A 27,708-nucleotide genomic window follows, 5' to 3' on the forward strand; every position below is an offset into this window, starting at 1 on the left:
AAACAACATGAGAAGTCTGTAATTCTGTGATGAATAAAATGACACTTGTGAGCAAGGGGTACAAAAGAAGGGGATAGATTGTGGAAGAATTACCATTACAGAGCTGGGTAATTTCCTTGGCAAAAGTAAGAAACTCTCCTTCCTTGGACAAGATTGTTCCACATTTGATACAAAAGTATGGAGGTCTGTCATGAGAGGTCAACTCAAAGCAAACAGAATTTTCATTGTTGTGAGCTCACAGGAGAAAGGGCAGCCAGGGACTAAATTGAGAGTGTATTCCTTTGTGTTCGTGAAGAGTTACCCATATAATTCCTTTACTTTTTATACTCATATTCTTTCTCTCCCTTGGTTGGATTTCAACAATATCTGACCACTTCCACTTCATTTTTTTTTTTCCATACTGGTTATAGGGAGAAACAGTTATGTAACCTGCAGATCAAACAGGTGGATTTGGGAAATGAGGAAGGAGTTCTGAAATGATGACTGCTTTCTGTTGCCATTGAGGTTTATCCAATTTAACAGACACAAGATGACTCAACTGGATTCAGAGCTACAATAATTGCTGAGGAAGATAACTGTGGATACATGGGGTCATTTGGATATTATAAACAAAAGACATATGAATACTGTGAAACTACCAGCAGAAAGTCTCATAAAAACAGTGACCCAGGGGCAGATCCAAGTTTCATGGGGCTTGACATTTATATAATTTTGGGGGGCCCTTTATACAAAATTAAGTACAAAAATGAATACTGAAATGAAAAAAGTCACAATAAGTTACTGGAACTTTGGAGACTGAGATCCTTTTTTCTCTGGCAACTGCCAGAAATTCTCACCCAGAAGTGTTTGCTGATTGCAACCTCACCTTTGCTTTCCCCTCCAACACTGAAACTCACAACAACCCCCCGGGTGCACAGGGGTACTTGCAAATGAGGCCTGGCCATTAAGCTTCGCTGGTAGCATCCTCTGCCTACAAGAATTTTCCGCTGTAGCTTACTTTATCCTTGTTTGAGAAGCCTAAAATTACCGTGAAACATGACAGAAACTTTCCTTCTGATGCTTGCCATTTCATTGTAAGAACTAAAACCTCGCACACCTATCCCCTATCTGGACCTCGGCCGCGCAACTTGTATCAGTCCTAGGTTTTACGGGTACCGGGACGGTGTCCAACTGGGCCTCGGGCTACTCACCACGCTGCACGCCCACAGCCGGAGCCTGCGGCGACCGCACTCCGCTTGCGGCTAGGGGCTGGGGGCGGGCAGCGCGCCGGAGGGCGAGCCCGGGCCGCGCCTCCAGCTGATTGGCCGGGCCCGGCCCCTGGGGGCGGGCTCTCCCCCCCAGCTCGCCAGGCCCGGGGTGGCTATATTGGCACCGTTCCTGCTAGGTCGGGTCGCTTCCTCGCGCTGGGCTGGACGCAAGGAGAGGGCTTCTGAGGGTTGTGCGGGCGCAGGAAGCGGAGCGAGGCTGCCGACTGCGAGCCGGAGGCTGCGGGGCTGCAGTGCGATGAAGCAGTGGCTCAGCGAGCGGAGGCTGGCGGTGTGGCGCGACGGGCCGGCCCGGGGCCGGGGCTGCTGCTCCGGAGGCTGCTGAGGCGCCGCGGCTGCCGGCGCGGAGAGCGGCAGGCGAGAGGGAGGAGAGGCAGCGGAGCGCGGGGAAGCCGGCGGGGCGGCAGGCGTCTCTGGTTGGCCTCCCCGGTCGGGATCCCCCCGGTGGAACCATGCGGGTGGCCAAGTGGCTGACGGGGCTGCTCTACCAGCTCTCGCTCTTCATCACCAGGTCTTGGGAAGTTCACTTCCACCCCAGGCAGGGTAAGGTCACCGCGGGGCGCCTTCAGCAGCGTGGTGGGGCGCGTGCCCGAGTGGGACGGGCGGACGGAGGCGGGGGGAGCGGTTCTGCCCGCTGGGGGACCCTGGCCCAGCCGGGACTCTCGGGACTCCGGGATCAGTCAGCCCCAAGCATCCCCGGAGGTTGCGGCTGCGCGGTGTTTCGAGGAATCGCGCGCGGGGCACACGTTTCCCTCCGGGGACCACGCGGCGGGGACGCGTGGAGCAGGGTGGCGCGGGCGCCCGCGGGGCACGAGTTGGCGGCGGCAGGGGGGCGAAGAGGGGCGCGAGAAGGAGGTGCTGCTGAGGGCCCTGAGTGTCAGGGTCCCTGTTTGGGGAGGGTGGAGCGAATCGGGGTTGTGGGAAAGCAGGCAGGCACACTCACAGAGCGCACGTGTGTGTGTGTGCGCGCGCGCTCGCCAGCGTGTGTTCTTTCGTCGCGCCCCGCCGGGGGTATGGGGACCTGGGGCCTCGGCTCTCTGGCTGGGACGTTTGGTTGAAGAAGTTCGGCGCTGGGGAGTTGGAAACGGGTAGGGGCTCAACGGCCTTTTCGCTGTGGTTGCAGAAGCCTTGGTGAGGACACTGGCCTCCTACGAAGTGGTGACCCCCGCGCGGGTCAATGAGTTCGGCGAAGTGTTCCCAAAGAGCCACCACTTCAGCCGGAGGAAGCGCAGCGCCGAGGCGCTGGAGCCCACGCCGTTCAGGACCCACTACCGAATCCGCGCCTACGGCCAGGTCTTCCAGCTGAACCTGAGCGCCGACGCGGCCTTCCTGGCTGCCGGCTACACCGAGGTGCACTTGGGAGCCCCTGCGCTCCGGGCTGAGGAGCGCCGCACGGCGCCCCCAGACCTGCGCCACTGCTTCTACCGCGGCCAGGTCAATGCTCGGGAGGATCACACAGCCGTCTTCAGCCTTTGTGGAGGCTTGGTAAGCGCGCTCGGGTCCCTTGGCATTTTCTTGGGATCCATCCTTGCTTGTTCAGGGAGCCGGGCATTGGCTTTTCCCGAATGGGCGGTTGGTTGACCTAAGAGATCAGAGTGGGCCACCAGAGGGATTAACACCTAGATGAACCCAAGCCAGAGGCCACTCCTTTCTTGCAGTGGGGAGAAGGGTTTGGAGGATCAGCATGTCTCTCCCTGCTGGGCAAAATTGACCCTTCTGTGCAAAGCTGCAAGAAAGAGTGTCAGATGCTGAGCTAGTCAGGGAGGTGGGGAGTGGCTTTCTGCTACACAGGAAGTGTGGTTTCCAGCAGGACAGCAGCCTCCTTCATTCAGACACACCCATTCTGGACCATCTATTAAGGCAGACTCCCCTGAAGTTACTTAAATTTATTCCTTGAATGAAGAATGATAGAATGAATAGAGAATGAATAAATGAAAAGGTTTGAAAACAAAGAGTTTTTGTTTGTTTTTTTGTTTTGTTTTGGTTTTTTTTGCTACTATGGGGATGGCCATTAATCTGTGAAGTACAGGATGGGGAAAAGGTTGAATATGCCAGTTTAAAATGCACTGCACTTAAAAATGTAGAGCATCTACAAAGACCTGGTGCCAGCAAATGAGAAATGATCATTAAAGTGACAAGAGTAAAGGATGTGGATTTTGTAAAAACCTCATTGCGGAGAGAGGAAATGAAATAAAATATTGGGTTCTATGTGTTCTATTTGTTTCTCTCCCTCTAAAACAGAGCTTCTAAACTTTTTTTTTTTTTTTGCCATCAACTTTTCAGCATTCTAGGGAAAACCCAGGGCCTCCTCTCAGCATAATTTAAATGTGTAAAATAGCATACACGTTATTTAATTGGCTTCCTTTTAAATACTAACAGTAATCAAATGTTACAAGTATTAGAATTTGTGGTGTCGTAATACATCCTTCTTTATTAATGGCTTAAATAATATCTATTGGGGAGGGGACTACTTACTTCTATACTTTTGTAGTGGTAATGAGAATAAACAATCTGGATAGTTTTGTATTACATTACATTAGAGTTAAAGTAGCTATTATTTTATTGCCAACAAAGCCACAATGTCTGTGGTTTTACCTACAATCATAATTGAAGGAAATGTTATGTATCAGAGGTTAGGGAAAATAAAGATGTCTTTCTCATCCAAGTTCATGGAACCTCTGGTTGAGAACACTTACATTAAAACATATATGAACTCACTTTATCATTAACTCCTCTGATACATACGTGTTCAAGAAGAAACAACTAAGAATTTGGCTACAGGATTCTTTCCGAGTATTCTAGCTTTTGTTGGGCAAATTTTAGATGAGTTTCAGAACACCAACATTGTTTACTCTTTGAAGAAGTAGAAAATTGATAACAGTTCTTTCTAGGCCAAATGTAATACTTCCTTTCAGGGTAATTGGTGTAAGATGTCTTCCTGGGTGTGAGTATTGGTCATTACTAAGTAGATCTGGAACACCTCTTTGTTCTTTTTTCTGCTATTATCTTGATATATATATGTACGTATACATATATATATATATATATATATACGCCTTGGACAGTTTTCTTTTTGGCTGTAGATAAGTGTAAAATGCAACATCAGAATGGCAGAAACACACTAATATTTACACAGCCATCTACACATCAAAGGAAAGAAAAATATTCTCTTTTCTAGAACCTTTCAAAATGTTTAGTTTGTCTAGAAAATTCTAGATTTACTACCACAAATTTGTCATGGTCAGTATGTTTTCTTGATTTAGTATTTAAGGCATGGAAAAAATTCCAGATGGGAAGCATTATTAGGAGTGATGTTTCTGCTCATGTTGATTCATAATTTTTGTGTAGTTCAAATTATTATTCAATATCTCCTTTTTGAAATCAAAAAACAGTTGGAAATGTTTTAAAGTCATAACAGGAGTTCATCCTTTTCCTGTCACTGTGTCAATTTGGATATAATTGTTTAGTTATCATGCATTATTAATTGGATTTATGTATGTACTTTGCTTTTGGTAGACTTACTGATATTATCAGAGTTTGATTTAACATCTAAAAAACATATTTTCATACCTATGTAACTCAGCTTTATCTCCATTTCTCTGTATGTGTAGGGCTGCGTTGAGGATATCAGTCACAGCAGAGATAGAAAGTTTCCAGTAATACAGCACATAACTGGAGGTATCAGGATCTAAAAATCTTTTAGAAGTATGATCAGGACCTATTATAAGTGTAAATCACTGATGAGATTAGTGACATTTCTTTGATTTTTCTCCCTTGTGATATTAGCACTATAACGGATATTAGCTGTATATTTATGATTTTTTTATTTCTACCTTGACTCTATCCTTAGCACTCTTTAGAATAATAGTTTCATCAAATGGTGGACCTTCTGGTAGGTTTTAGAGTCCATTTATTATTATATCAGATTCCTGTTTTTTAGTCTCAGATTAATCTTTAGATCCAGATAAAGTTGTGTTACCCACAACCTGGACCAGCTGAGTTTTTGCAGATCCTCCTCGATACAATGCCCAAGATGTCAGTAATGCTCACTTCCAGCCCTGCTCCTACTGCTTCCCAGCTCATCTTTGTGACTTTGCATGTGTGCGCCTGTGATGATTCAGCTTTGATTTTTGTCAGTCCATTAAACACTAAAGTTGAGATTTACTGAAGGATTTTTAGAGCCAGTCCTATTGAAGTTCTCTTTTGCTAGTTGCTCTTTGCTTTTAGTTTTGCTTTTAATCGTGAATGGATGTTGTACTTAATCAGATGCTTTTCCTGAATATATTGAATGAGTGTGTGACTTCCTCATTTTTTTTCTGCTAATGTTCATTGTCATGGCTGGATTCAAGCAAATGTTGACCATTGATGAAAACTGACCTCATACAGGGCAGCAAAGTGTTCTGAGGCCTCTGTATTGTTTGGGAGGAAGGTGGGGAAATCATACTGTCCTCCAGTTCCTCTAGCCTCCGACGTCCTTTGTGCCTCAGTCTCCTTGCATTTTTTTGGCACCAGCCGCTGAATTCTGGGCCTGAGAACTTGTGGCTTTTCTTTGCTCAGTTGGGGCTCACTGACTCTTTCCTACCTAGGCTCTCTCTGTTGCTGCGTATCCCTCTGAGTTCTGGATGCAACACCTAGTTGGCTTCTTGTCTGGCTTCTTCATGTGCAGCCTTCAACACAGGGTCACTTAGCTCCTGCTGCAGTGCTCTCTCCACATAAGGTGGTTTGCTGATGCCATTGGTAATCTTCCAGACCCCTCTAAGGGTCTGAGACCCTTCATGGCATATGAAAGTCTAGGGGGACTTGATCCCTCCCTTCGCCAAACTCTGCCACACCTCTATTTCAGTGAGTGCATGTGTGTGTGTGGGGGGGCGGGGCTTGTAGAGGTCCGTCCCTTGAGTCCCACATAGCATGCTAAAGCACTTCTCTTGGCAGTCCTCCTAAACTATGTAACATGCCTTCTGCCTCCAGGGCCTTAAACCCTCAGTGGAGAAGTCAGTGCACATACATCTTCCCAGCCGTATCCATTGCCTCCATCGTTCTTTTCTTCCTGGAATCCACTGAGTTCCCCTTTCATATCTCATTCATTTGAGCTGTTCCCCTTCCATCTTCCCATTTGAGGAAGCGTCTACCTTTCCTTTCTCTGGTGGCTACTGAGGAATGTGACTTTTAAAGGAAGGGAATACAAACCAAGTTACTACTTTCCAAATATCTCTGTACATACAACCATTTAAAAAAATTGACATCACAACATACTTATTGATTTCATTCAGTTGCTAGTGTTGCATTAACCTCAAACATATAAACTAACGTTTTCTTTTAATTTCTACACAGCTACTTTTTTTCCCCACTTCTAGAAGTCTTAGTATTTACGTGTTTTTCTCTTTCACTAAACCACTGAACCATGACTTGTATTGTTTAGTTTTCTTAAGTGTTTTGGGCCCAAGAACCAGAGGGGCTGAGTCTGCCAGAAATTTTCTTTGTTTCCTGTGGGTATAACTTTTGCTTTTCTTTTTTTTTTTTCTTTCTTTTTTTTTTTTTTGCGGTACGCAGGCCTCTCACGGTTGTGGCCTCTCGCGTTTTGGAGCACAGGCTCCGGACGCGCAGGCTCAGCGGCCATGGCTCACGGGCCCAGCCTCTCTGCGCCATGTGGGATCTTCCTGGTCCGGGCCATGAACCCGTGTCCCCTGCATCGGCAGCCGGACTCTCAACCACTGAGTCAGCAGGGAAGCCCCGAGTATATAAATTTTTATATGCCAAATATCTTTTTTTTTTTTTTTTTTTCGGTACGCAGGCCTCTCACTGCTGTGGCCTCTCCCGTTTTGGAGCACAGGCTCCGGACGCGCAGGCTCAGCGGCCATGGCTCACGGGCCCAGCCTCTCTGCGCCATGTGGGATCTTCCTGGTCCGGGGCATGAACCCGTGTCCCCTGCATCGGCAGCCGGACTCTCAACCACTGCGCCACCAGGGAAGCCCTACTTTTGCTTTTCTAATCTTTCTTTCTCTGTAACTTTTCTTTCTTCTAAGTGTAAGTATTTATCACATAATTCAAACATTTCTGATTATTTGACATTTCTAAAATCTATAGTAGATATGAAAATAGAGCCAAATCATAAATTTACTTATATGTAATATAATGGCTAATCAAACTCTGTTTTTAGTTCATTGATAAAGTCACAGAATATATAGTTATCAGGCGTTAATATCTCTAGATTCAACTCTAAACTTTGTTTTCATGGCCATATTATCTATTTTTCATGATGTTGATACACTCTTGCCAAAGTAGAGGTCAGTATTCCATAAGTTTTAATATTTGGGGCATATCCTTGTCAGAATGGCATGTGTAAATTGTACAGAGGCTATTCCCAACAACCCCTGTCGCTCTACCAGCTCTCTTACATTACCTGGTTGGGTTCCCTTCTTCCAAAGGCCCTCAGGGACTAACCCGACTGCCTAGACAATTAGCTTCACTGTTTCTTGGTGGGATTTGAATCAATGCAGTCTTTTTGGTTGAAAGAAACAGTTTCCAGATGTCATAAAACCAGACATTGCATCTGGCTTATACAGTATTCTCACGGAGCAGTGGCTGTGTGTACTTTTTTGAAGTTTCTCATGTGAACCATTCTGTGGCATGTCAGGCACTAATGCCTTCTGATGACTGATTATTTAGGTGTTGTGGTACCTCCATGTTCAGACAGGAAATAAGTGTATGGAAACTATCAGTAGTGTCTTTACCGGTTTTTGTCTTCTTAGAAAACTTTATTTTTTAAACTTCCTATTTGCTCAAAAGTCACATAGCCTCAGGTCATTACACATGCCATTCTGTATTCATCTTTTTTTGTTGGAAAACTCATAAGGATCCCTTTTAGTTATTCCTATACTTAGTCAAATACTCAAGCAACACTAGGGAGAATTTCTTAGGCCTCTACCTTTAACATTCGCGTGTTAGCCTAGGTCCTCCACAAAGCAGATAGTAAGGTGGGATTAAATGTGCAAAGAGTTTAATAGGGGAAGTGTCTGTGTTAGAAAAAAGGAGCGAGCAGTGGAGTCTGAAACAGGTGAAGAGAGGATGAAAATGTTGGGTAGAAGCATCCCAGGCTTCCGGGCAGTCTAAGCAAGGTTCAGCAAAGCACCCCTCAAGCCAGATTTGCCTGGGACAACGGTGCCTTGCCTCCTAAGAATGAGTTTCCTCTTCATATCCTTGCCACACTCAGTTACTGTCTGGAGTGGTGCATGGGAGATATGGCTGGGGCACACGCACGGATGGATCTCAAAACCTGGAGTGGGGGTCCTTGGTCAATTATGCTCAGCATTCTCAGGGCCACCACATAGTGACCCCGGGCACACGTACACACACTCAATGAAAATAGTCTGTTAAATACTGTTAACAGAGGCGTACAAGGAGTGCTGGGTGAACTTTGAGGAAGGAGGGAGGAAGAGTGTTATGAGACCTGGGCTGGAGGAGGCTTCTCAGCTGGACTTTGAGGGAAGAATAAACATTTGGGGATGTGAAAATTCAAGGGCTTCTTGTGGGTCTCTGCAGCTGAAGAGTAGGGTGCATTAGGAGGTGAGGGTGAAAGGTAAGGTTGACGTCAGATTAAGGCCTGGAATGTACTGCGAAAGCGTGAAGGCTTAGACTGTAGATGGTGGGTTAGTTTGATGTGTTGGGAGGGGTCTGCCCTTATGCACCATGGTGCAAGGAGCAGGGGAGGCAGCGAGGTGCTGAGGAGATCACCACTACAGTAAGGAAGAGCAGGGAATGGGAGCCGCAGGAAGCAATGTGGTTGCAGTGGCGAGAAGAGTTGGGTCCCTGTGGAAGGTGCACTATGAGACCAGTGGTTCTCAACTGGGGCAGTTTTGTCCCCCCGGGGAACATTTGGCAGAGTCTGGGGACACTCGGTTGTCACAGCTGTGCAGGGGGCAAGGGAAGCTACTGGCATCGGGTGGGTAGAGGCCAGGGATGTTGCTAAACATCCAACAATGCCCAGAATAGCCTCCTACAATGAAGAATTATCAAAATGTCAGTAGTGCTGAAGTTAAGCCACCTTGTAGGAGACCCATTAGAACTTTGGACCAGAAGAACAGACAACCAAAATGGTTCTAATGACTCTGACTTAAATGACTGAGTGATCCTGTAGCCATTAACCAGGAAAGTTAATAACAGGAGAGGTGCCAAGAAAGAGATACTTATTCTAGAAACATTTGTTTGATTTTCTCATAGGTTTACTTTAATCTTCATAATGGTTTGAATTTATATTTACTCTTCTTTTTGTCTAGAATGTCCTTTGCCTTAAACTCCTACTCATCTTTCCAGATCCATCCTGAGCCTTCTTTTCTTTGTCCCATCTTCTCTACAAAGAGCTGACCAGGTTGTATACATATATCTTTGTTAAGTAATATTGCTTTATAACATTTTGACAATATATCATGAACATCTTTCCATTATATACCTACAGAGTAGTTCTTTAACATTTCCTACTGTTTTAAATTTCTAATTGTTATAATGACTTTGGGCTTTATGTCTCTGCAGATGTTTTAGTAAGAGGATGGCAGAGGCTGTCCTGAGAACCACTACCTGGACCCCACAGGTCAAAGAAACGTGGCCATTTCTTTGACAGTTCTCTCCACTTTTAGTGAGTTCATGTGACCTCAAATATACCTCAGTGCCTACAAAAAAGAGAAATGTTACAGAATTCACTCCTTGTTAGTGATGTTGCTGGGACACTATTTATGTAGCTGAATCATTTGGCTGCACGAATCTCGGGTAGATGAGTCCAGAGTCTGTCTTATTTTCTTGATCCTCATGGGTAGGGGTGTGGTGAGAGAGCAGTGTCTTTTTAGGTGAGTATCAGCAATGTTTCCTCTCACATTTATACTGGAGATCTGGAATTGCCCTGTGGAATGGGGAATAAAGAATGCTACTAGAGGAGAGAAGGCTCTCTTTTCAAAAACTTTGCAATGAATCTTCTGCTTTAGGCTTCTGTGGCCAATTACATATTCTTCATATCATCGATTCATTCATTCAATGTGTGCTTATGTATAATACGCTATTTCCTAGGTGTGGTCAGTGGTGTTATAATGAGGAACTGTCAGGGGAAAATATCTTTTGCATTGAACAGAGTACCCTAAAATAAAGATGAATCTCAGAGTTAATCTTCATGACCTTTTATTACATAACACTTACCCTCTGCTTAGGGTAAAAAAGGGTAGCTGTAACATTTGTGTTTTTAGTGGAGACTTTTCCATCCTATATCAAACTATACTCACTTTCAAAACAGTTACTGACATCATTTTAACACACATTGTCTTTCTAAGGAAGTTAGGTAGATAGAATTATTTGTTTTGTTTTATAAGTCATGGAACTGAGGTTTGAGATGTGAAGTGGCTTGCCCAAGATTCCATGAGTGCAGACCCAGGACTCATACTCAGGCTTTCTTATTACAAATAGCATCAGACTGATTCTAATATGACATATGATTAAAGATTGAGAAACTAAACATTTTAGTCTTCATGGTAGTAATTACCAGTGATTCAGTCCTTAAATGAAAATCCAATTTTATTAATAGTTGAGAGCAATCTGTTACTAAAATAAATTCTCAGTATTGGCTCTAAATAATTGCCTTGTTTAATAGTACCTTTATTTTGAACTAGTTCTATAGCCGCCAGTGCTTATGTGATAACTGTAAATGATTTGGGAAAAGAGTCCAAATGGTTTACATTTTGTGCTTGTTGTTTTTACCCTTTAATAAAATCTGAGAGTACATTATTATTGGTGGCTATAATACATGTGTTTGCCATGTATTTAGGGAAAAGTATATGAATGAATGTCAAAATACTGAAATAAGAACAGTTTGGAAAAACTATTGTATAAAAATTCTCTAAACATAAAAATTTTGGCCTATGAGAGTAAATTGGAACCAGTTGCATAATCACTTGCTGCCTTGGCAAATGGAAGATCATTGCTTCAAGTAAATGGGAACCCTTTGCCCAAGTGAAAACTAGTTATGCTACTTTTAATAGTCATCAAAAGAAAGACTTTGGAATTTGATTGGCATTTCTCATGAATCAAATTGCAGTGCCCCTCCGCAGATAGGCAGGTTGCTAAAAATATGGCATGATCTAAATATAATTCTACGAACCACCTGTTTTATTAAGTCCTCCAATGCCTTACGAGGTTCCTTTCCAAGTTGAAAAAAAATATTAAGTGTGCTTCCTTAGGAGGCTTTAGACAAAGCTCTAATATTTTTATTTTTTGAAGAGAAAGTCCTCTGCAGTGGGGTGGCTTATAGAAAAACGGCTGGAAGCAAAATGCTTTTAAGTCCTTCATTGATAAATACGGGCAAACCCCTTTGAGGACGAATTATTTTTTCTTGAAATTACTCTTTTAAGCATGAGGTTTTGTTGAAGAAAAGGCCTCTGAGTTATAAAGGCAGTATTATTAGCAGGCTAGAGTGTTCTAGCATGAGTAAAGGAAGTGCTGATGGACTCGAAACAACTATATTCATCTTTCACGTGAGAGTGCAGGTTGGACCCATGTGTGGGTTTATTGGAACATTATCATAGAAGTACCCCATAGTCAGAGTTTGATCCAAAAGGTATATAAAAAAAGTTTTCAAGGTATAGATATTTACAGTATTGTTTGGGGAAAGTGTGACATTATTCAAAATAGTTTTGGGATGAGTAACAAGCTGCCTCATTCCTATTTGTATCTTTTACCAGGATGCTATCACGTTTCTTCTGCTCAGCATGCTTTTTAAAAAAGGTAGAAAGTGATTTTTTCCCATGGGTCCATTTAGTCAAGTTTCAAAAGTAGTCTTTGTTACCTCTAAGTATAGTTAATTATTTTTTCTGGGAAAGCAAAGCTGGAATTTTGGTATGTATTGAAAATAAGGGATTTGTAGTTATATTTGGAAAATAAACACTTGGTAGAATGAATGAAATATGCTAGAGTATAGTATACTAGAAAAGTATCTAAGAAATAGATGAATTCTTTATAAATTTTTCTATTTTACAGACTAGAATTTCAGTATATCTGATGGAATTTCCTTAATTTTTAAGCCTTTTAAAAATGTGTGATCCTAACATACTAGCACATTATGTAACCAAGAGCACCTACACATTTTACTTTTCAGCATTAAAAGAAAACAAAATCATGTAACTATATCTCAGACAAGTCCCTAAACTATTGTAACTTAAGAATATTAGAGGGAAAAAAAAAAGGATTACTAAAGGGTATATGGGGGGAAAATCAGGTACTTTACCATGTTACCAAAATGTTTATTTCGGGCTTCCCTGGTGGTGCAGTGGTTAAGAATCTGCCTGCCAATGCAGGGGACATGGGCTTGAGCCCTGGTCCGGGAAGATCCCACATGCCATGGAGCAACTAAGCCCGTGAGCCACAACTACTGAAGCCCGTGTGCCTAGAGCCCGGGCTCCGCACCAAGAGAAACCACCACAATGAGAAGCCCACGCACCGCAACGAAGAGCAGCCCCTGCTCGCTGCAACTAGAGAAAGCCCACGTGAAGCAACGAAGACCCAACACAGCCAAAAATAAAATAAATAGATAAATTTATTTAAAAAAATGTTTATTTCTACAGATATGTGTTGAGTGCCTGCTACGTCTCAGGCAATGTTTTAGGTTTGGGAACTGTAAAAATAGTAAAGCCTTTGGTACCTTTAAGGAGAGGTTGATGTGGTAATAATTATGAATGTAAAGAAGAATTTATGACTATAATTGCCCTAATCATTTAAACAGCTTGCAGTGACTATTCAGTTAAAACAGTGATTTACATATGCTCTTTACAATGGAATTTAAAGCAACAATTTCAAAGTTATTATCCCTAAATAATTTAAAGATAATTAAGAAATGAAAATGAAGCCTCATTCACTAAAACTGTGCTTATCATAGCATCCATAATTTAGTTATTCATTTCTGAATTGGTTTTTCACAGAAATACGCTTCTCTAAGTGGAAACTTGCCAAGTTTTACATGTAGGTAAATGTACCTTTGTGTATTTGGAGGCGTGGTGAGTGCTTTCCAGTGTCAAGCATAATGAGTGCAGCCTGCCCCTACCTGTTGAGCTTCTGCTGTGTATCCCCTTGTTGGCAAAGTTTCAGCCTCACTGTTCTCTGTCACTTGAACCTGCCAAGCTTTCCCCGTCACTGGGCCTTTCAGTCACCGCTCTTCTGTTTGCAGTGTTCTCCCAGAGTTTTCCATGGCTCCCCCCTCGTTATTCTAGCCTCAGCCTAGAGTGCCTCCCCCCACGCTCTGGGATTCTCTGTCTCCTTGCCTTATTTTCTTTATTGTACTTATTACCACCAGGCATATTACATCTTTATTATCTGTCTTTTCCCATGTAAGTATGAATTCTTGGAGGGCAGGGATTTCGTCATGCTCACCTCTGGATCTCTAGCCCCTAGAACTCTGCCTACTCATTAAGTAGTTTTCAGCTGTCTTGTAGGGTTTATCAGAATTGGCGTATGATCACTAGCACAGTGCATTGGGTTAAGGCACGAACTGTGGAGCCAGCCTAACTGGGGTCACATCGTGGTCCTGTCACTTACTAGGTGTAAGCCTTGGACAAGGTACTTAACCTCACTGTTCCTCATTCATCTCACCTGTAAAGTGGGGATAATAATAACTTACCTCAGTTATTATTAGGTGGAAATAAATTATAAGTGTATAGGAATGATGTCTGCTGTATAGATCCGAGTTAGCTATTGAAATTATGATTAATGCCTACCCTCACCAAACTAGAGAAAGAGATTTATTGATCAGAGCTGACCATTTGAGGGATTCTTTCCACTCTCTTGACTACCAGTGGGTGCAAGTTCTTTCTGTTTCATCCCTTGCTGTCTTAGCAGCTGCACAAAGATATTATTTAATCTTCTGAAGTTATTGCTTTGACTATCCTTCCTCCTCCCATTTCTCTTCAAACCTCTTGATAATTCACCAATGGAGCCCTTCTCAGAATGTTTTCAAGTGCCTAAGATAAATTACAAAATAAACCAATTTTATTGAAATACAGTTATCAGGATATTAAAAATAATTATGTAAAATTTTACCTATTATCACATTAAATAAGATCTAATGGCAGATCTAATAACACAGTTGTTGAGCATAAACAATATTTTGAGATCTCAAACATCTTCACGTGATGAAAATATCTGCTCTCCACTGGCAACATCACTGGGATTTGTTGCCTACATTCACAGTTGAAGAAAATTCTAACTTTCAGTTATAGGTTCATGGTAATAAAAATGCAATTTTTTTCTCACCTGCTTATGGACTCTTTTTATTATAACATCCCTACATTCAAGAGTTCATATTCTAGCTCCAGCTTGTGTGTCCAGATTTGTCCTACTTCTCTGCTCAACATAACCTGAGTTTACAAAAAGTAGGAAATAATCTCTATCTTGGTTTAACAGATATTTATTGTGTACCACACTGGCTGTGTGTCAGGTACTGTATAAGGCAATGTAAATTCAGGGCTAGGTCTCTTCCTGTATGAAGCCTGTCTAATGAGGGAGAACAGTTATAAATAGCAAACGAATATATAAATACAACATTGTAAGTGCTCTGAAGAAGTCAAACAGTAGTAAACTCTAAAAAAGTAATTATTTTCAGGATTAGGGGTAGGGATGTGGTTACCTAGTTAGCTGGTAAAGGAAAAACTTTCTGGGTAGCTGCTCTTTGAAGCTGAGACTTGAACGATGAGATGGAGTCCACCAGGCAGGGGGCTGTGGCAGGAATGTGAGGTGAAGGGTGGGAATTGGGAACAGTGTATATGAAGTACCTGAAGTGAAAAGGATGCTATACCTAGTCCATCCTGAATCCATCTGCTTTCTCCCACCTCTACCTGTACTGTTTCTAATGAATCCTTCTAGCATTTCTTCCAGGCAAATAGAAATATTTAGGTTTTTTTTTCCCTTCCTTTATTACACAATGGTAGTATACTATACATCCTGTTTTACAGTTTTATATTTTGGTATAATAATTGTATTGGAGGTCTTTCCATATCACTACATAAAATGTTTATTCTTTTTTGTCTATAACAACAAGATATTCCATTATATGGTTATACCATAGTTTATGTAAATATACTTTAACAATGGACTATTGAATTGGTTCCAATATTTTGCTGTTAAAAACAGTGCTTTAGTTAGTAACCTTAATTATGTTAGCTCAACATGTGTGGAAATGTACAGTATCTGTTGGATAAATTTTCAAAAGGGGAATTGCTGTGTTAAAGAACAAACACATTTGTAGTTGCCATAGATATTGCTAAATGCTTTGCACTGTGATTGCACTAATTTACATTTTCAACGGCTGTGTATCAGAGTGCCCATTTTTCCACAGACACATTTGAAGTATGTTATAAAACATTTAGAATTTTGCCAGTCTCATAGGTGAAAATGGTTTCTCAGTTTAGTATTAATTTCTGTTCTTCCTGAGTGAAGTTTAACATTTTTTTAATGGGTTTTGAGTCATGGTTAGAATGACCTTCCCTATTCCAAAGTGAAAGGGGCATTCTCTCATGTTACCTTCTAGTGCTGTTACAGTTTTATTTCAAAAGTTTACATCACTGACCCTTTGGAATTTAGTCTGTGTGGGATGTATCCAAATTATTTTGTCCAGATGTCCACATGTCACAATCTATTTATTAAATATACTCTTTCCTCATTGATTTGAGATGCAGTCTATATACTAATAATACTAAGTCCTGTGGTTTAGGATTTATTGCTTGCCTTTCTTTTCAGTTCATTGGTCCGTTGGTCTCCTCACATGCCAGCATTGGAGTATTTAACTAATGTGGCTTTGTAATATTTTAACATCTTATAGTGCTAGTCCCACCTCACTGTTTTCTTATAATTATCTTGGTGATTTCTTTTTTCTGTATGTACTTTGGAAGCAGTTTACATGTTAAAAAATCTGTTGGTATTTTTTTTTGATCTTGTTATATTGAGGAACATGGCAAGTGGTTTCTAAGTTCTCTTCCTTTGTTCTCCAGTAGACCTGACAAATTTGTTTTATTCCTGGGCATTTAACCTTTTTTTTGTAAATTGGATTGCTTCTTCCATAGTGTCTTCTCACTGTTTTTTATACACATGAATATTATTGAAGCCTGTGTATTTTCTCACTGAATTCACTTAGTTCTTATAGTAGTTTTTCAGTTAGTTCTTATTTGTTAAGGTATACACGGATGTTACCTATGAAGATGAAAGTTTTAACTCTTCCTTTCCAATTTTATGTTTCTAATCTTTTACCTAATTCTGTTGTCTAGGACAGGTGATACCGGGCATCCTTATATTCCTGATCTAAGTGGGAATGCCTTGCATGTATCTTTGTTATGCATGATACTGTCTTTGGGCTGTGATAGAGTTTATCTTGTTAAGGGAGCATCTACCTATTTATATTTTATTGATATTTTTAAGATCAAGAATGCTTGGTGATTTTTTTCAAAGGACGTGATTTTTTTTCCATTTGCGTAAGTGGTGATGATGAATTAAGATTTCCAATATTGAGCCATAGTTACATTCTTATGATAAACTTCACCTCGTCGTATATTTTTCACACATTACTGACTTTTGTTTGTTAATACAGTTTCAGACTTTTAGCTTGATATTCATATGTGAGCTTGTCCTGTATTTGTTTTGTTTTTCTGGGTGGTTGTTTTGTTTTGTGCTGTCTTTACCAGGCTTTGCTATATGTTTGCACTAGCTTCATAAAAATAACTTGGATTTTTTTTCATTTTTGGGAACAGTTCAAATAACAATGGAATTATCTGCTCTTTCAAGGTTTGGTGGAATTCCTCTATGAAATCATCAAGGCCAGTAGTTTTTGTGATGTAACTCTGACATCTTTTTCTGTTGTTTGGTAGAAAAGGGGTCTGTTTGGATTTTTAACATTTCTGGAGTCATTTTGGTAAATATTATTTTCCCAGAAAATTATCTCTATCATAAGTTCTCCCTCTCACTGTCTGTTTTTCTGCTTTCCTTAGGCATTCGCATCTGGTAATCTTTCTCTTCCAACTGCTATACCATCACTGTCACCATAATTCAGGTTTTGTTACCTCTCTTCTGGGCTATAGCCTCTATCTTATAACTGCTAGTATTCTACCATACAGTGTCACTAGATTAAATTCCATGTCTTACAGTCTTATTCATTCCTTTAATATATGTTATCCAATATCCGCTATGTGGTAGGCATGACAGACATGCAGAGAAGAGTACAGTCAAAGCTCTACTCTCATGGACTTATATGTTGGTGGATGGTATCAGACAAGAAACAAATATAAATGATAATCTCTCAGGTAGTGATAAGCATTATGGAGAAAAATGAAACTGGATAGTGGGGATAGACGTAGGAGGCTGGGTAACATTTTTAAATAGGGTCATGAATGTTGAGTAGGGACCTGAAACAAGTGATAGTGGGAGTGATCAGGGAAAAAAGTGCTTGAGGCAGGTTTAGAAAGTGCAAAGGTCCTGAGGTGAGAGAATATTTGTCATGTTTGAGGAATAGCCAAGACATCAGGAATGGAGCTGTAGAATGAGCCAAGGTAGAATGGGAGAAGGTGAAGTCAGAACTGTTGGTCATCTGTGTGCTTGGAGGGGCCGGGTGGTGCAAAGGGGTGGGCAGATCACGCAGGACATTGTGGACCATGGTAAGGAATTTGAATCTTACTGAATGACGTGAAAAGTCATGTTACTTTTTTGTATTTGTTTTTTTGATTTGAGAGCAACGTGATCTAGACTTAAAAATTACTGTGACTCCTCCGTAGAGACAATAGAGGGCTATTGATTTAGTTCAGAAAGGAGAGAAAGTTAGGTTAGATCATGGGTGTAGTGATAAAATTTGGGAGAAGTGGTTGGATTTCAGTTATACCTTGAAGGTTGAGCCATTTACATTTGCAGATGAATTGAATGTGGGATTTGAGAGAGACCCATCCTTGGTTTCTAAGGATTTTTGTCCTAAGCTATCTGAATAATACTGTTGCCATTTACTGAGGAGGGAGCATTGAAGAAATAGCAGGTTTGGACTGAAAAGAAAGAGTTTGTCTTTGGACATGTTGAGGTTGAGAATGCTACTAGGAAGTGTCAAAAAAGCAAGTTGGATGTTGGATTCTGGAATTCAGGAGACAGGTCTTTGACAAAACTCCTCAATGGCTCCCCATTGCTTACAAATTCTAAATTGCTAGCGTCACATTCAAGATCTTTTATCTGACCCCAGCCTTCCTTTTAAGTCTTGTCTCACTCTATTACCTTACATAGACCAAGCCAAAGAGGCTTTCTTACTTCTAGAATGTGCTAAGCCTTTGGCCATTTTAATGCCTTTGCCTATGCTATTCTTTATACCTGGAATACCTGTCATTTCACCTTGGTTTACTGGAATATTATCCAGTCTCCGTGACTTTATACATAAGAAGGAGAAGTGAGCCAGGAAAGAAACATCATGTTTAGTTGATGCCATTTAGTGAATGAACTCCTGGCTGTCTTGTTTCTGTGCTCTCACGTTAACCTGTGGCACAGCGTGCTTTCTCTGCTTAGTGACAGAAGAAAATTAATTTTTATTTTCTTTATTTCCAGATGGGAACATTTAAAGCACATGATGGTGAATATTTCTTAGAACCTATAATGAAGGCAGATGGGAGTGAACATGAAGATGATCATAACAAGCTACATCTTATATACAGACAGGAATTAAAGAGGAACTATTTCCTGCAGTCTCACAAGCCTTGTGAAGTTTCAGGTAAACTATGAAGTAAAACTCTTTACAGTAAAAATATGATACTATTTAAATCTTTTTCAGGTTAGAATTTACATATTTTCCTTAAATATTGATATATATGATATTTTAAATAAATTTTCTTGACCTGTAAGGATCCATTAGAAATTATCTGTAGAGAATTTTGTTGTAGACTAAATTTGAATCCAAAAATGTGTTCAGTAGAGTTGACCCTTGAACAGCATGTTGGATAGGGGCACTGACGCCCTCACAGTTGGAAATACATGTATAACTTTATAGTCAGCCCTCCTTATATTCAGTTCTCCATCCATGGATTCAAACAGCCATGGTCATGTAGTACTGTAGTACAAATTTAGTGAAAAAAACTCACATAAGTGGACCCGTGCAATTCTAACCCGTGTTGTTCAAGGGTCCACTGTATCCGAGATTTGTAGCAAAAAATCAGAAAACTTTTATTTCAGTCTGTTAGTCACAGTAGTATGATTTTTCTCAGCAGAATTTTACATGATTAAAAAAACTGAACCTAAGTAACAATAACATGTTGCTCGATTTTGCATGCTTTTAAATTTGCATGAAGGAAGCATTGCAGATCGTTTTCTGGGACTTCTTTGCTTAGCATTGTTTCTGAGGTTCATCTACATGGGTACATGTAGCAGCTGTTCATTTTCATTGCTGAGTATATCACGGTTCACATATCCATTTTCCTGTTGATGAGCTTTTGGGTTATTTGCAGTTTTTTGCTATTATAAACAATGCTGCTGTGAAATTTTTTGTCCTCATCTCCTGTGTTTGAGTTTTTCCAAAGTATACACACATAGATACTAGAGAATTCCACATTGTTTTGCAAAGTGGTTTTTATCAGTTTATATTTTCAGCAATATATGAGAGAGATGTGTTTTTTTTCATTATTTCCTATAAAATTCAGACTAATGATTTATCATAGATCGGAATCTAGGAATTGCCAGTTTCTATAAAGTGTAAGTCTCTTGCTAGTAGAATACTTGTACATTGCATAGAAGTTGTATTAAGAGTTGTGTCCATATATGTACATGAATCTTCACTGTATCATTTTGTCACTCTGTCACCCTATGAAGAATGGAGAAAAGCACCTGCAGTTATCATCAAAGTACAAAATCTAGACAAAAGAGTGGGATTATAAAGGATTTATTTGAGATTGTAGGTGTCCATAAACTATAGTTCCAAACACTGCGATGCCATCTGTTTTGGGATATAATGATATGTAGGCCTTTGAAGGTTTTCCCTGGGAATGCACTTCTTAACCTTTGCTATTATAGGAGTGCCATTTTGGAGTGGTTCTCACTGTGTCTAAGGCCGTGTTTTAAATCTATTGACACAATAGATGCCTTTCTTATGCTTTTAATATGAGCATAAGGGTTTCATTTTTGTGGCTTCAAAGAAAACACAAATGGGTACAGCTCCACAATAGAATTCTACAGAAGGCAGCTTATGCTTGTTCTGATCTACCATTCAGGAGCAGCTTGTTTAATGAATTGTTTAGCTTCTTAAGAAGAAAGCCACCAAGTAGACACTCTGAATGCATAAATGTTTCACATAATGATATGCAAGATTTTGCATTCACAATCAGTGTTCATTATCAGAAAGAGAATGGTTCAAGAAAAGCCAGGCCCTTTTGTTTAAAAAACCAAAAAACTTATACTAAGTTAGATTTATTATTTATTTAAAGCTACAAATAACAAGCAAGTAGAAAGCTATGGGATTTACTTTTAATCATGATATTATTTCCCACATTTATCTACTAAAATGTTAAAAGTAGTATCATTCTTTTCAGTTCTTAAATTACCTACATTTTTAGGTATAATTGACATGCATATTTTTAATCGCTAAAAAAGGCAATCAATTAGTGGCCTAAATACTTACCTGTTAATCATCATCTTGTTAGTAAAAATGGAGAGTTATAAATGTAATTAGTAAAATGTTATCAAAGGCTTTTTTCTTCTTCCCCAGTTCACACATTGTTGTTCAGAAATACTTGCAGAATCTTACTTACGTATTCTAAAGGTAAACCTTCATTCAGGAGAATTCTTCAAATAGGTAGGCCTAAAGATTTAGCGCTTGAACCAAAAGGATTAATTGGAAAAGGAAAGGTCATTTTCCCCCCATATTTCTATTGATTTTAATTCATTACAACCCTAAAATGTTGTAATTCATAGTGACTTCTGCCTTGATGAATTAGATTAAGTTGTTTTTAACATCAGATTTCACCGTGTGCCTTGAGGCCATACGAATTATATTTGGTAGCCAAACCTAAGCCTTTGTGGATGCCAGGTTCCCAGGTAGACATCAGACTTAGTCTAAGTAAAATCCAGTGGAAATAGCAAAACAAGCCCATAAAACCCATGAAATGAACAAACAACCACATAGTAACAAAATTAAAACCCAAGGGAGAGGGAAGCCCTGAAAAGCCTGACAGGAATGAAAATAAACCTCTGGATTCTGTTAAGTGTGGTTCTGCTGTTGTTTATCCTCCAAGGCGGATCAGAGCTGGTCTGTGTTCTTCAAGGGACCCGGTGAGCCTGGCTCCCTTTCTCCCATTGCAAATTTATTCATTGAGTCCTTAATATATATAAAGGGGGGAACTGGGTAAGACTTGAGTGTTTCTCTTCATTTAGGTTCTCCAAGCCCAATGGGTACAAAAGAACACAAAAACAGAAAAATTGCAAAACTGAGCGGAGGCTGCCCTACCTGTGTTAGGAGCAGATCAAGCGGCTGAGCAACAAAAATTGCCCTGGGTTTCACCAAGGAGGTGACATTTAAACCATTTAATTTTCACTGTGAAGGATTTATCGGTATTTTCTAAGAAAAAAAAAAAAAAGGAGGATGGGCTTATATTAAAACGTCTGCGGGATTTGTTTTAGTTAAGTATGCTAAGAAGATAGACATAGAGATAACTGCCTTTGAAAGAAGAGTTTATTACTTACGGTCCCCAAGAGATGGGGACATGCCCCCCTGGGTCTCATGGAGAAGCACCCAGCTTGGTCAGGAGGTGAAGGAGGGAGGGAAAAGCATGGGCAAAGGCTTTGTTTCTGCAGTGATGGGAAGTTGTTACACAGGGTGTCTCCTGTTGGGCAGGAAGTGAACCACTGATCACAATTTGTGGTTTGTGGTCGGAAGGTTCGTAATACGGTTTCAGTGTGCTTGTTGAAAGCTGGACTGCGGCGGACATATAAACATCTTTGGCTGTTAGTTTGGTCCTGTGATTAATGCCAACTCATCAGTTACAAAAACTACAGCAGTTGGTTAGGACAGACCTCTAGATAAGGGGGAATAATATTTGTGTCCTCAGCGTCCTGATGCGTGTGAAGGAGAGTGTAGGTGGTAAGGGAAGATGAGGCCGTGAAGGCACACAGGCCGACCGAAAGGGCTCCAGGGTCTTGTAGGCTATTCCATAAGCCCTGGGGAAATGAAGAACTTCCAAAACAGAGACATCCTCTCTTATAACGTATTACTCAGCTGGCAGATTATTGTTAAAGATAACTTTGGATTTGAATAAGAAAAGACTGAAGGCAGAAAGACGGAATCCAAGAAAGCAGCTCTCTTGTCAACAAAGGACATGTCAAACAAGTAAAGTGCACATAAAGAATAAATTAAAGATGATTTCCTTAACGCATTTCCTTCAATTTTGATGGTATGGTAAAGATTTTCTTTTGTGAGTGATCAATTTGGATATTTCTGTGAATGTCTGAGAATTGTCTTCTTAATAAAATTATATTTAGATATAGATGATTTCCCTTTCCTTTAAAGATAATTAATCGGCATGTGTTTGGGGAAACCCAGAGGTATCTTTAGTGTCAGCAGAAGCCACGGTTCACTTAGTAAGCTGGGAGTCAGGGAACAGAGTTCTACTTCTGGCTCTCTAACTGACTTTGAGACCTTAACCTCTCTGGGTCTTAACCTAGAGTAGGTAGTGAATGGCTGATGAATTTAATGGTTCCTATTTAAGTCAAGTTTAGGAGTTTCTATCTTAGACACCTCACAGATACAGGAACGCAGTTACCAGAAATGAGTGAAGTGAGGTGTCATTAGGACGTTGAGGTGTCCTTAGGGCAGTGGAATAGACATGCTTCTTGCAAAAGGTGCATTGGAAGTGTGGGACCATTATTACCAGATCCTTTGTATCTTACAAAGAAGCTGAAAATCTAAGATTTTTTTTAAGTGGGGGAAAAAGTTAGAAACATGAGAGCTGAATTTGGCCTGTTGGCTGCCAGTTTGCAATCGTTTAATGATTTCTAAGGTTCCTGACATTTATAACATTTTATAAATTTGTGGGTAGAGAAGGAGGTGCCATTAATCTAGGAAGAGAGGATTGTAAATACGGCCGTGACAGTGGCCAATATTTTGAACTAATAACTTGTTAATGGTATTTTTAAGAGTCAGCTCAAGCTTCTAAATATTTATAGAACTGACTATAGAGATGTTACTCATTTGCCCACCCTTTATTAAAACTACTCTCTCAAAGATCTCTTATGAGCTTCTACTTGCCAAAAGCAATCATCTCTCTCAGGCTTACTGTTACGTCATTTGGGGGGATTATTTCTCACTCTTGATCAACTTTGGCTTCTCTGACACACTTTGCGTCCATCTTTGCTGCTTTTCTTTCTTACCTTTCTTCCCATTTCAGTTCCTGGTCGTTGTTACTTTACCATCTTCTAAGGTAAACATTTTTTAAAAGTGCTCTTCTTGGCTACCAGTTTACACCATTTCTTATATAGTCTGTGATTTTTTGTACTTCTCTAATTTTAACTACTAACTTAAACGTTAGAGAACTTAAAAATGTTTATATTCAGCTCGTCTTGAGATGAAATCTCAGGTTTACAACTGCGTGATGCTGATGTTTTCTTGGATGTCCCAGCGGCATCTTAGACTCAATACATCTAAATCCGAAGCCATTCTCTCTTCTATCTTGCTCTTCACCTGCACCCCCAAAAGAAGCCTTTATTCTTTTGGTGTCCAAATTTATGTTTAAATCAAGCACATGCTGTAGTGGAAACTTAACAAGTATTGCTTTTTAAAGCCTTATTCAATTAACTAGAAAAGACTGATTTATATTTGAATAACAAATTATTTGCCTCACCCACTCAGGTTTTCCTGTTTTGCTTTATTTGTTCATCAGTATTCTAAAGTGCATGAAAGTAGTGTACTATTTTCCTAAGTGACTATTCTTCAGTCTTATTGTACTAGTAATGTTCTTAAGTTAAATTTCATCCCAAACCAAAGAAATATCCTAAACTGTGAAATTTGACCTATTAAGATTTTGAGACTGTGAATACTATGGAATAGAAGATACATATATATGGTTCTGTGCTTTTCAAAGCACTCTTCATAGTCATATGTCACTGATCCTTAGAGTAATTCTGAGCTATAATCATCCTCAACTTATGCATGTTTTCTGTGAGGGGAAGACCTCGTGGTGCTGTGACAATTGTTTGTTCCACACGTACAGGGTTATTTTATTAGCTGACCTGTTTTGCCAGTTGTGTGCTCTGCTTTGCCATGATTGTGAAATGTGCGTGTATTTAAGAATGCATTCCAAAGGGAAGAATCAGTCTGCTATACTTGATGCTTATTTTGTGTTGCATTATTAGGCCTGTGGCAATTGCCAGAGCTTTGAAGTCCTATTTTATGTGTGAAGTCTTGTGTTATCTAGTTTTACTTATAGTGAAGTTAATGATTCCCACATTGGGTGAATTGTGTGAAATGGGCAAATGAGGAAGGGAACCAATATGTTAGGAACCAGAAGGTATGTTTATCCAGTCTGTCAGGTGTATTTTGAAAGGTATATATCACTATAGGTAACTGAAATCCTCTATATTTTAACTGTGGTAACAATAGTTCTTTCCAGGAAGGACTACCCGAAAACTACATACTCTTTAGAATTAAACAGTTTTTAAAAATCTTCCTTTGTCTGTATTGGGATTACATATTTCATACTATATCCTTAAACTGGAGAATGTCTTGCTGGTAGAAATAATGATTCATTCTTCTAGTTTTGAAGCATAGTTTTTTTTCTTGATGTTGTTTCTGTACTAGCTTGGGAATGAATGGGGAGAATTGTGATTCTTGAGGTAGAAGAGAAACTATTATAGTTATAACCCCTGATTGGAGAGTAAGCTACATCAGAGTCTTAAATATAATAGTGCCAAACCACTTCTCATATTTCTGTTAAGATTTGATTACATCTCACTGTAAAATTTGAGCTTCTTGTTTGTTGCTAGGAATCCTGATGTCAACTTGTTCTGGTTCATGTGTTCATGAAATCTACTGTTGAGGTGGGAATGAGATTATTAATCCTTCTTTGAAATGTACTGTGCATGTGTGTTTCTCTTCCACCTTCATTAAGAACTTTTCCGTCTTTGCTTTAGATTGGTCTACTTCTTGTTTTGAAATTCCTTGTAGGGATTTTAGTCACTTTGCAACTTGGTAAATTTTCTATGTGTTTTAACTTGACAGTAATATAAGCCTCACTGCTAGAATTGGATACATCTCCATTTTCCCTTTCTTACAGCAGTGCTTGTTCTTCAGTGATCTGTCTACCACCTTGTATTTTCTTTGGCTTCTTTCATACTTAATCACATGTTCTTTAAGAAGTTTTCTCATTAATGTTTCCTGTACAATGAGATGTGTCTCCTCAAATTTTTTTAAAAAAAAATCCCTTTGCTCTAAGTAGAAGTTTATTTAGATGCTCTTCACTTACAGAGATAAAAATGTGAATGGAGTCATTAGTTTTTAGCTCTTTTACTAATTGTATCTTATTACAGGTTCTTGCTTTACTAAAAATTGCTATTCATTTTACTTATAATTAGCATCTTATTCATTCTCCTGTGGTTAATGTACCTACTCATGATTTTGTAAGACTAAGAACACAGGCTTTTGAATGTCCCATAGAATGTCTCACAATTTAGGGGCTACTCTATTTATTCTGCACATAATTAACACTGTCTTGCATTGTTTTAAAATTTCTTATGTGCTCTGTTATCCTACCTCTCAGTTTTAAGATTCTTTGTTTATGCTCCTTAAAGTAAAAGGTTACATTTTATTTCCTTATTTACATTCCTCACAGCAACTAATACTATTGAAATATATTATGCATATAATAAATGCTGTGTAAATAGTTGAGGAATTGTTAGTACTAAAATAACCGCTTGCAGGTAGGCGTGTAAGATGAGGTTCATTCAGAAGATGATTTGGGGCCTCATAGAAAGAGAACCTAACTCAGATATGGAAGTCATGGAAGCTTACTGGAGAAAATAACTCATTATCTGAGACTCAAAAGAAGAGTAGGGATTAGTAGGGATTAGTCAGGGAGAGAGTGAGAAGTATTTCATATGGAAGCAACAGCATGTATAAACACCTGGAGATGAGGCAGTACTAGAACCATGTGGGAACTATAAGTAATTAGTAAAAACTGTGGGATGCCAGGAGATGGTGAGATGACTGATGCTGGGGAGGTCAGCAGGGGAAAGTTCGTGAAGGTCAGTGTAAACCTGGATTAGGTGTTTGGGCTTTAACTCAGCACCCATCCAGTAGATAGTGGGAGTCGTCTCCCCCAGTAGTTCAAACAAAGTTCCCGGTATAGGGTCTGATTATTTTGTTTGACCTGACTTGGCCTGAGTTAATTGCTGTTATTGGAGACAGAGCTGTAATCAGCCACACCCACCCTGGTGGTGGGGTCAGATCACTGTAACTGTAACTATAGACTAAGTGGATGGACAGGGATAGATACCCAAAGAGAAATTGGGGACTGTTGTAAGAAGTTAGGTGAATAAATGCTGGGTAGAGAAAACCATAACATGCAGAAACACGGGATGGACATTTGTGATATTGGGGTTAGAAAAATTGTGTTTGACGAGCTTTTGAGCACTGCAAAAAGAGATGCCAACAACTGATAAATACAGAATGAAGGGGTTATTTCTGACATTAATGGGTTAGTAGCTGAACTTCATGTTGAAAGACATAGAATGTGTAGAGGACTGAGTTATTAATAGCTAAAATACAGGCTATGGTACAAGAAAGAGAACTGGTAATATTATTCTTAGTGTAACACTGTCCAGAATTTTCAGTTACCTCATTTTTTCCACTGTCAGAAAATTCAATAACTTCACATATATTCTAGCAAACTTGGATTATCTGACCACACCTCTGTTTTTTATTTTGGGGTTGGAGAGAAGAAAGACTAGGCTAATATTCAGGTTGTGACTTTCAAAGTTGGTGCCACAAGAAAATAGAAGAAATTTCTGAATTGTTTATCTTTTACTGTAGTAGTATATCCACTGCTAGCCCTAGAGGACTCGGTTTATAGTTCAGCTGGAAAGAGAAAATGTATGGTGTAGGGTCAATAAATAAAAAGCCTGCCCTTTCTGTTTCCCATCTCGTGGTGTGCCAGGAGAAGAAAGGACAATAAAAAAGCAAGAAGAGTGTCGTCGTGAAGTGTGTGTGGGCAGGTTTTCCCTGCTCCACGTTCTGGGGTGGGGTTGAATTTAATAAGTGGAGAAGAAGGCTGACTGCTAAGAGGAGACTCAGGTCCTTGTTCTACATCAATAACTCTGGAGGATGAGGTCTCAATTTTACCCTAACATGGGTTTGTTTATTCATTTGTTCATTCATTTATAAAATATTTATTGAGTACCTCCTTCACTGAAGCTACAAAGGTGCTGGGGCTGC

At 39.9% G+C, this 27,708-nt stretch overlaps 1 protein-coding gene across 4 annotated transcripts in view; it reads left to right on the plus strand.

The window, feature by feature from the left end:
• Positions 1 to 1,380: 1,380 nt before the first annotated feature.
• ADAMTS20 (ADAM metallopeptidase with thrombospondin type 1 motif 20) overlaps positions 1,381 to 27,708 on the plus strand; it is a 203,604-nt gene continuing 177,276 nt past the window's right edge. For 3 of the 4 annotated variants that reach the window (XM_027093466.1, XM_027093465.1, XM_027093464.1), the window contains exons 1-3: positions 1,382 to 1,808; positions 2,389 to 2,750; positions 18,849 to 19,011. In XM_027093466.1, the coding sequence (XP_026949267.1) occupies positions 1,718 to 1,808; positions 2,389 to 2,750; positions 18,849 to 19,011 (616 nt within the window). In that variant the 5' untranslated portion in view covers positions 1,382 to 1,717. Of the gene's footprint in view, positions 1,809 to 2,388; positions 2,751 to 18,848; positions 19,012 to 27,708 lie in introns of all 4 variants that reach the window. The other variant, XM_027093467.1, reaches the window with a different exon arrangement.

The sequence above is a fragment of the Aethalodelphis obliquidens genome, unplaced genomic scaffold (assembly GCF_003676395.1).
Source record: "Aethalodelphis obliquidens isolate GAN/ISIS:26980383/991018 unplaced genomic scaffold, ASM367639v1 scaffold84, whole genome shotgun sequence".
Lineage (NCBI taxonomy): Eukaryota > Metazoa > Chordata > Mammalia > Artiodactyla > Delphinidae > Aethalodelphis > Aethalodelphis obliquidens.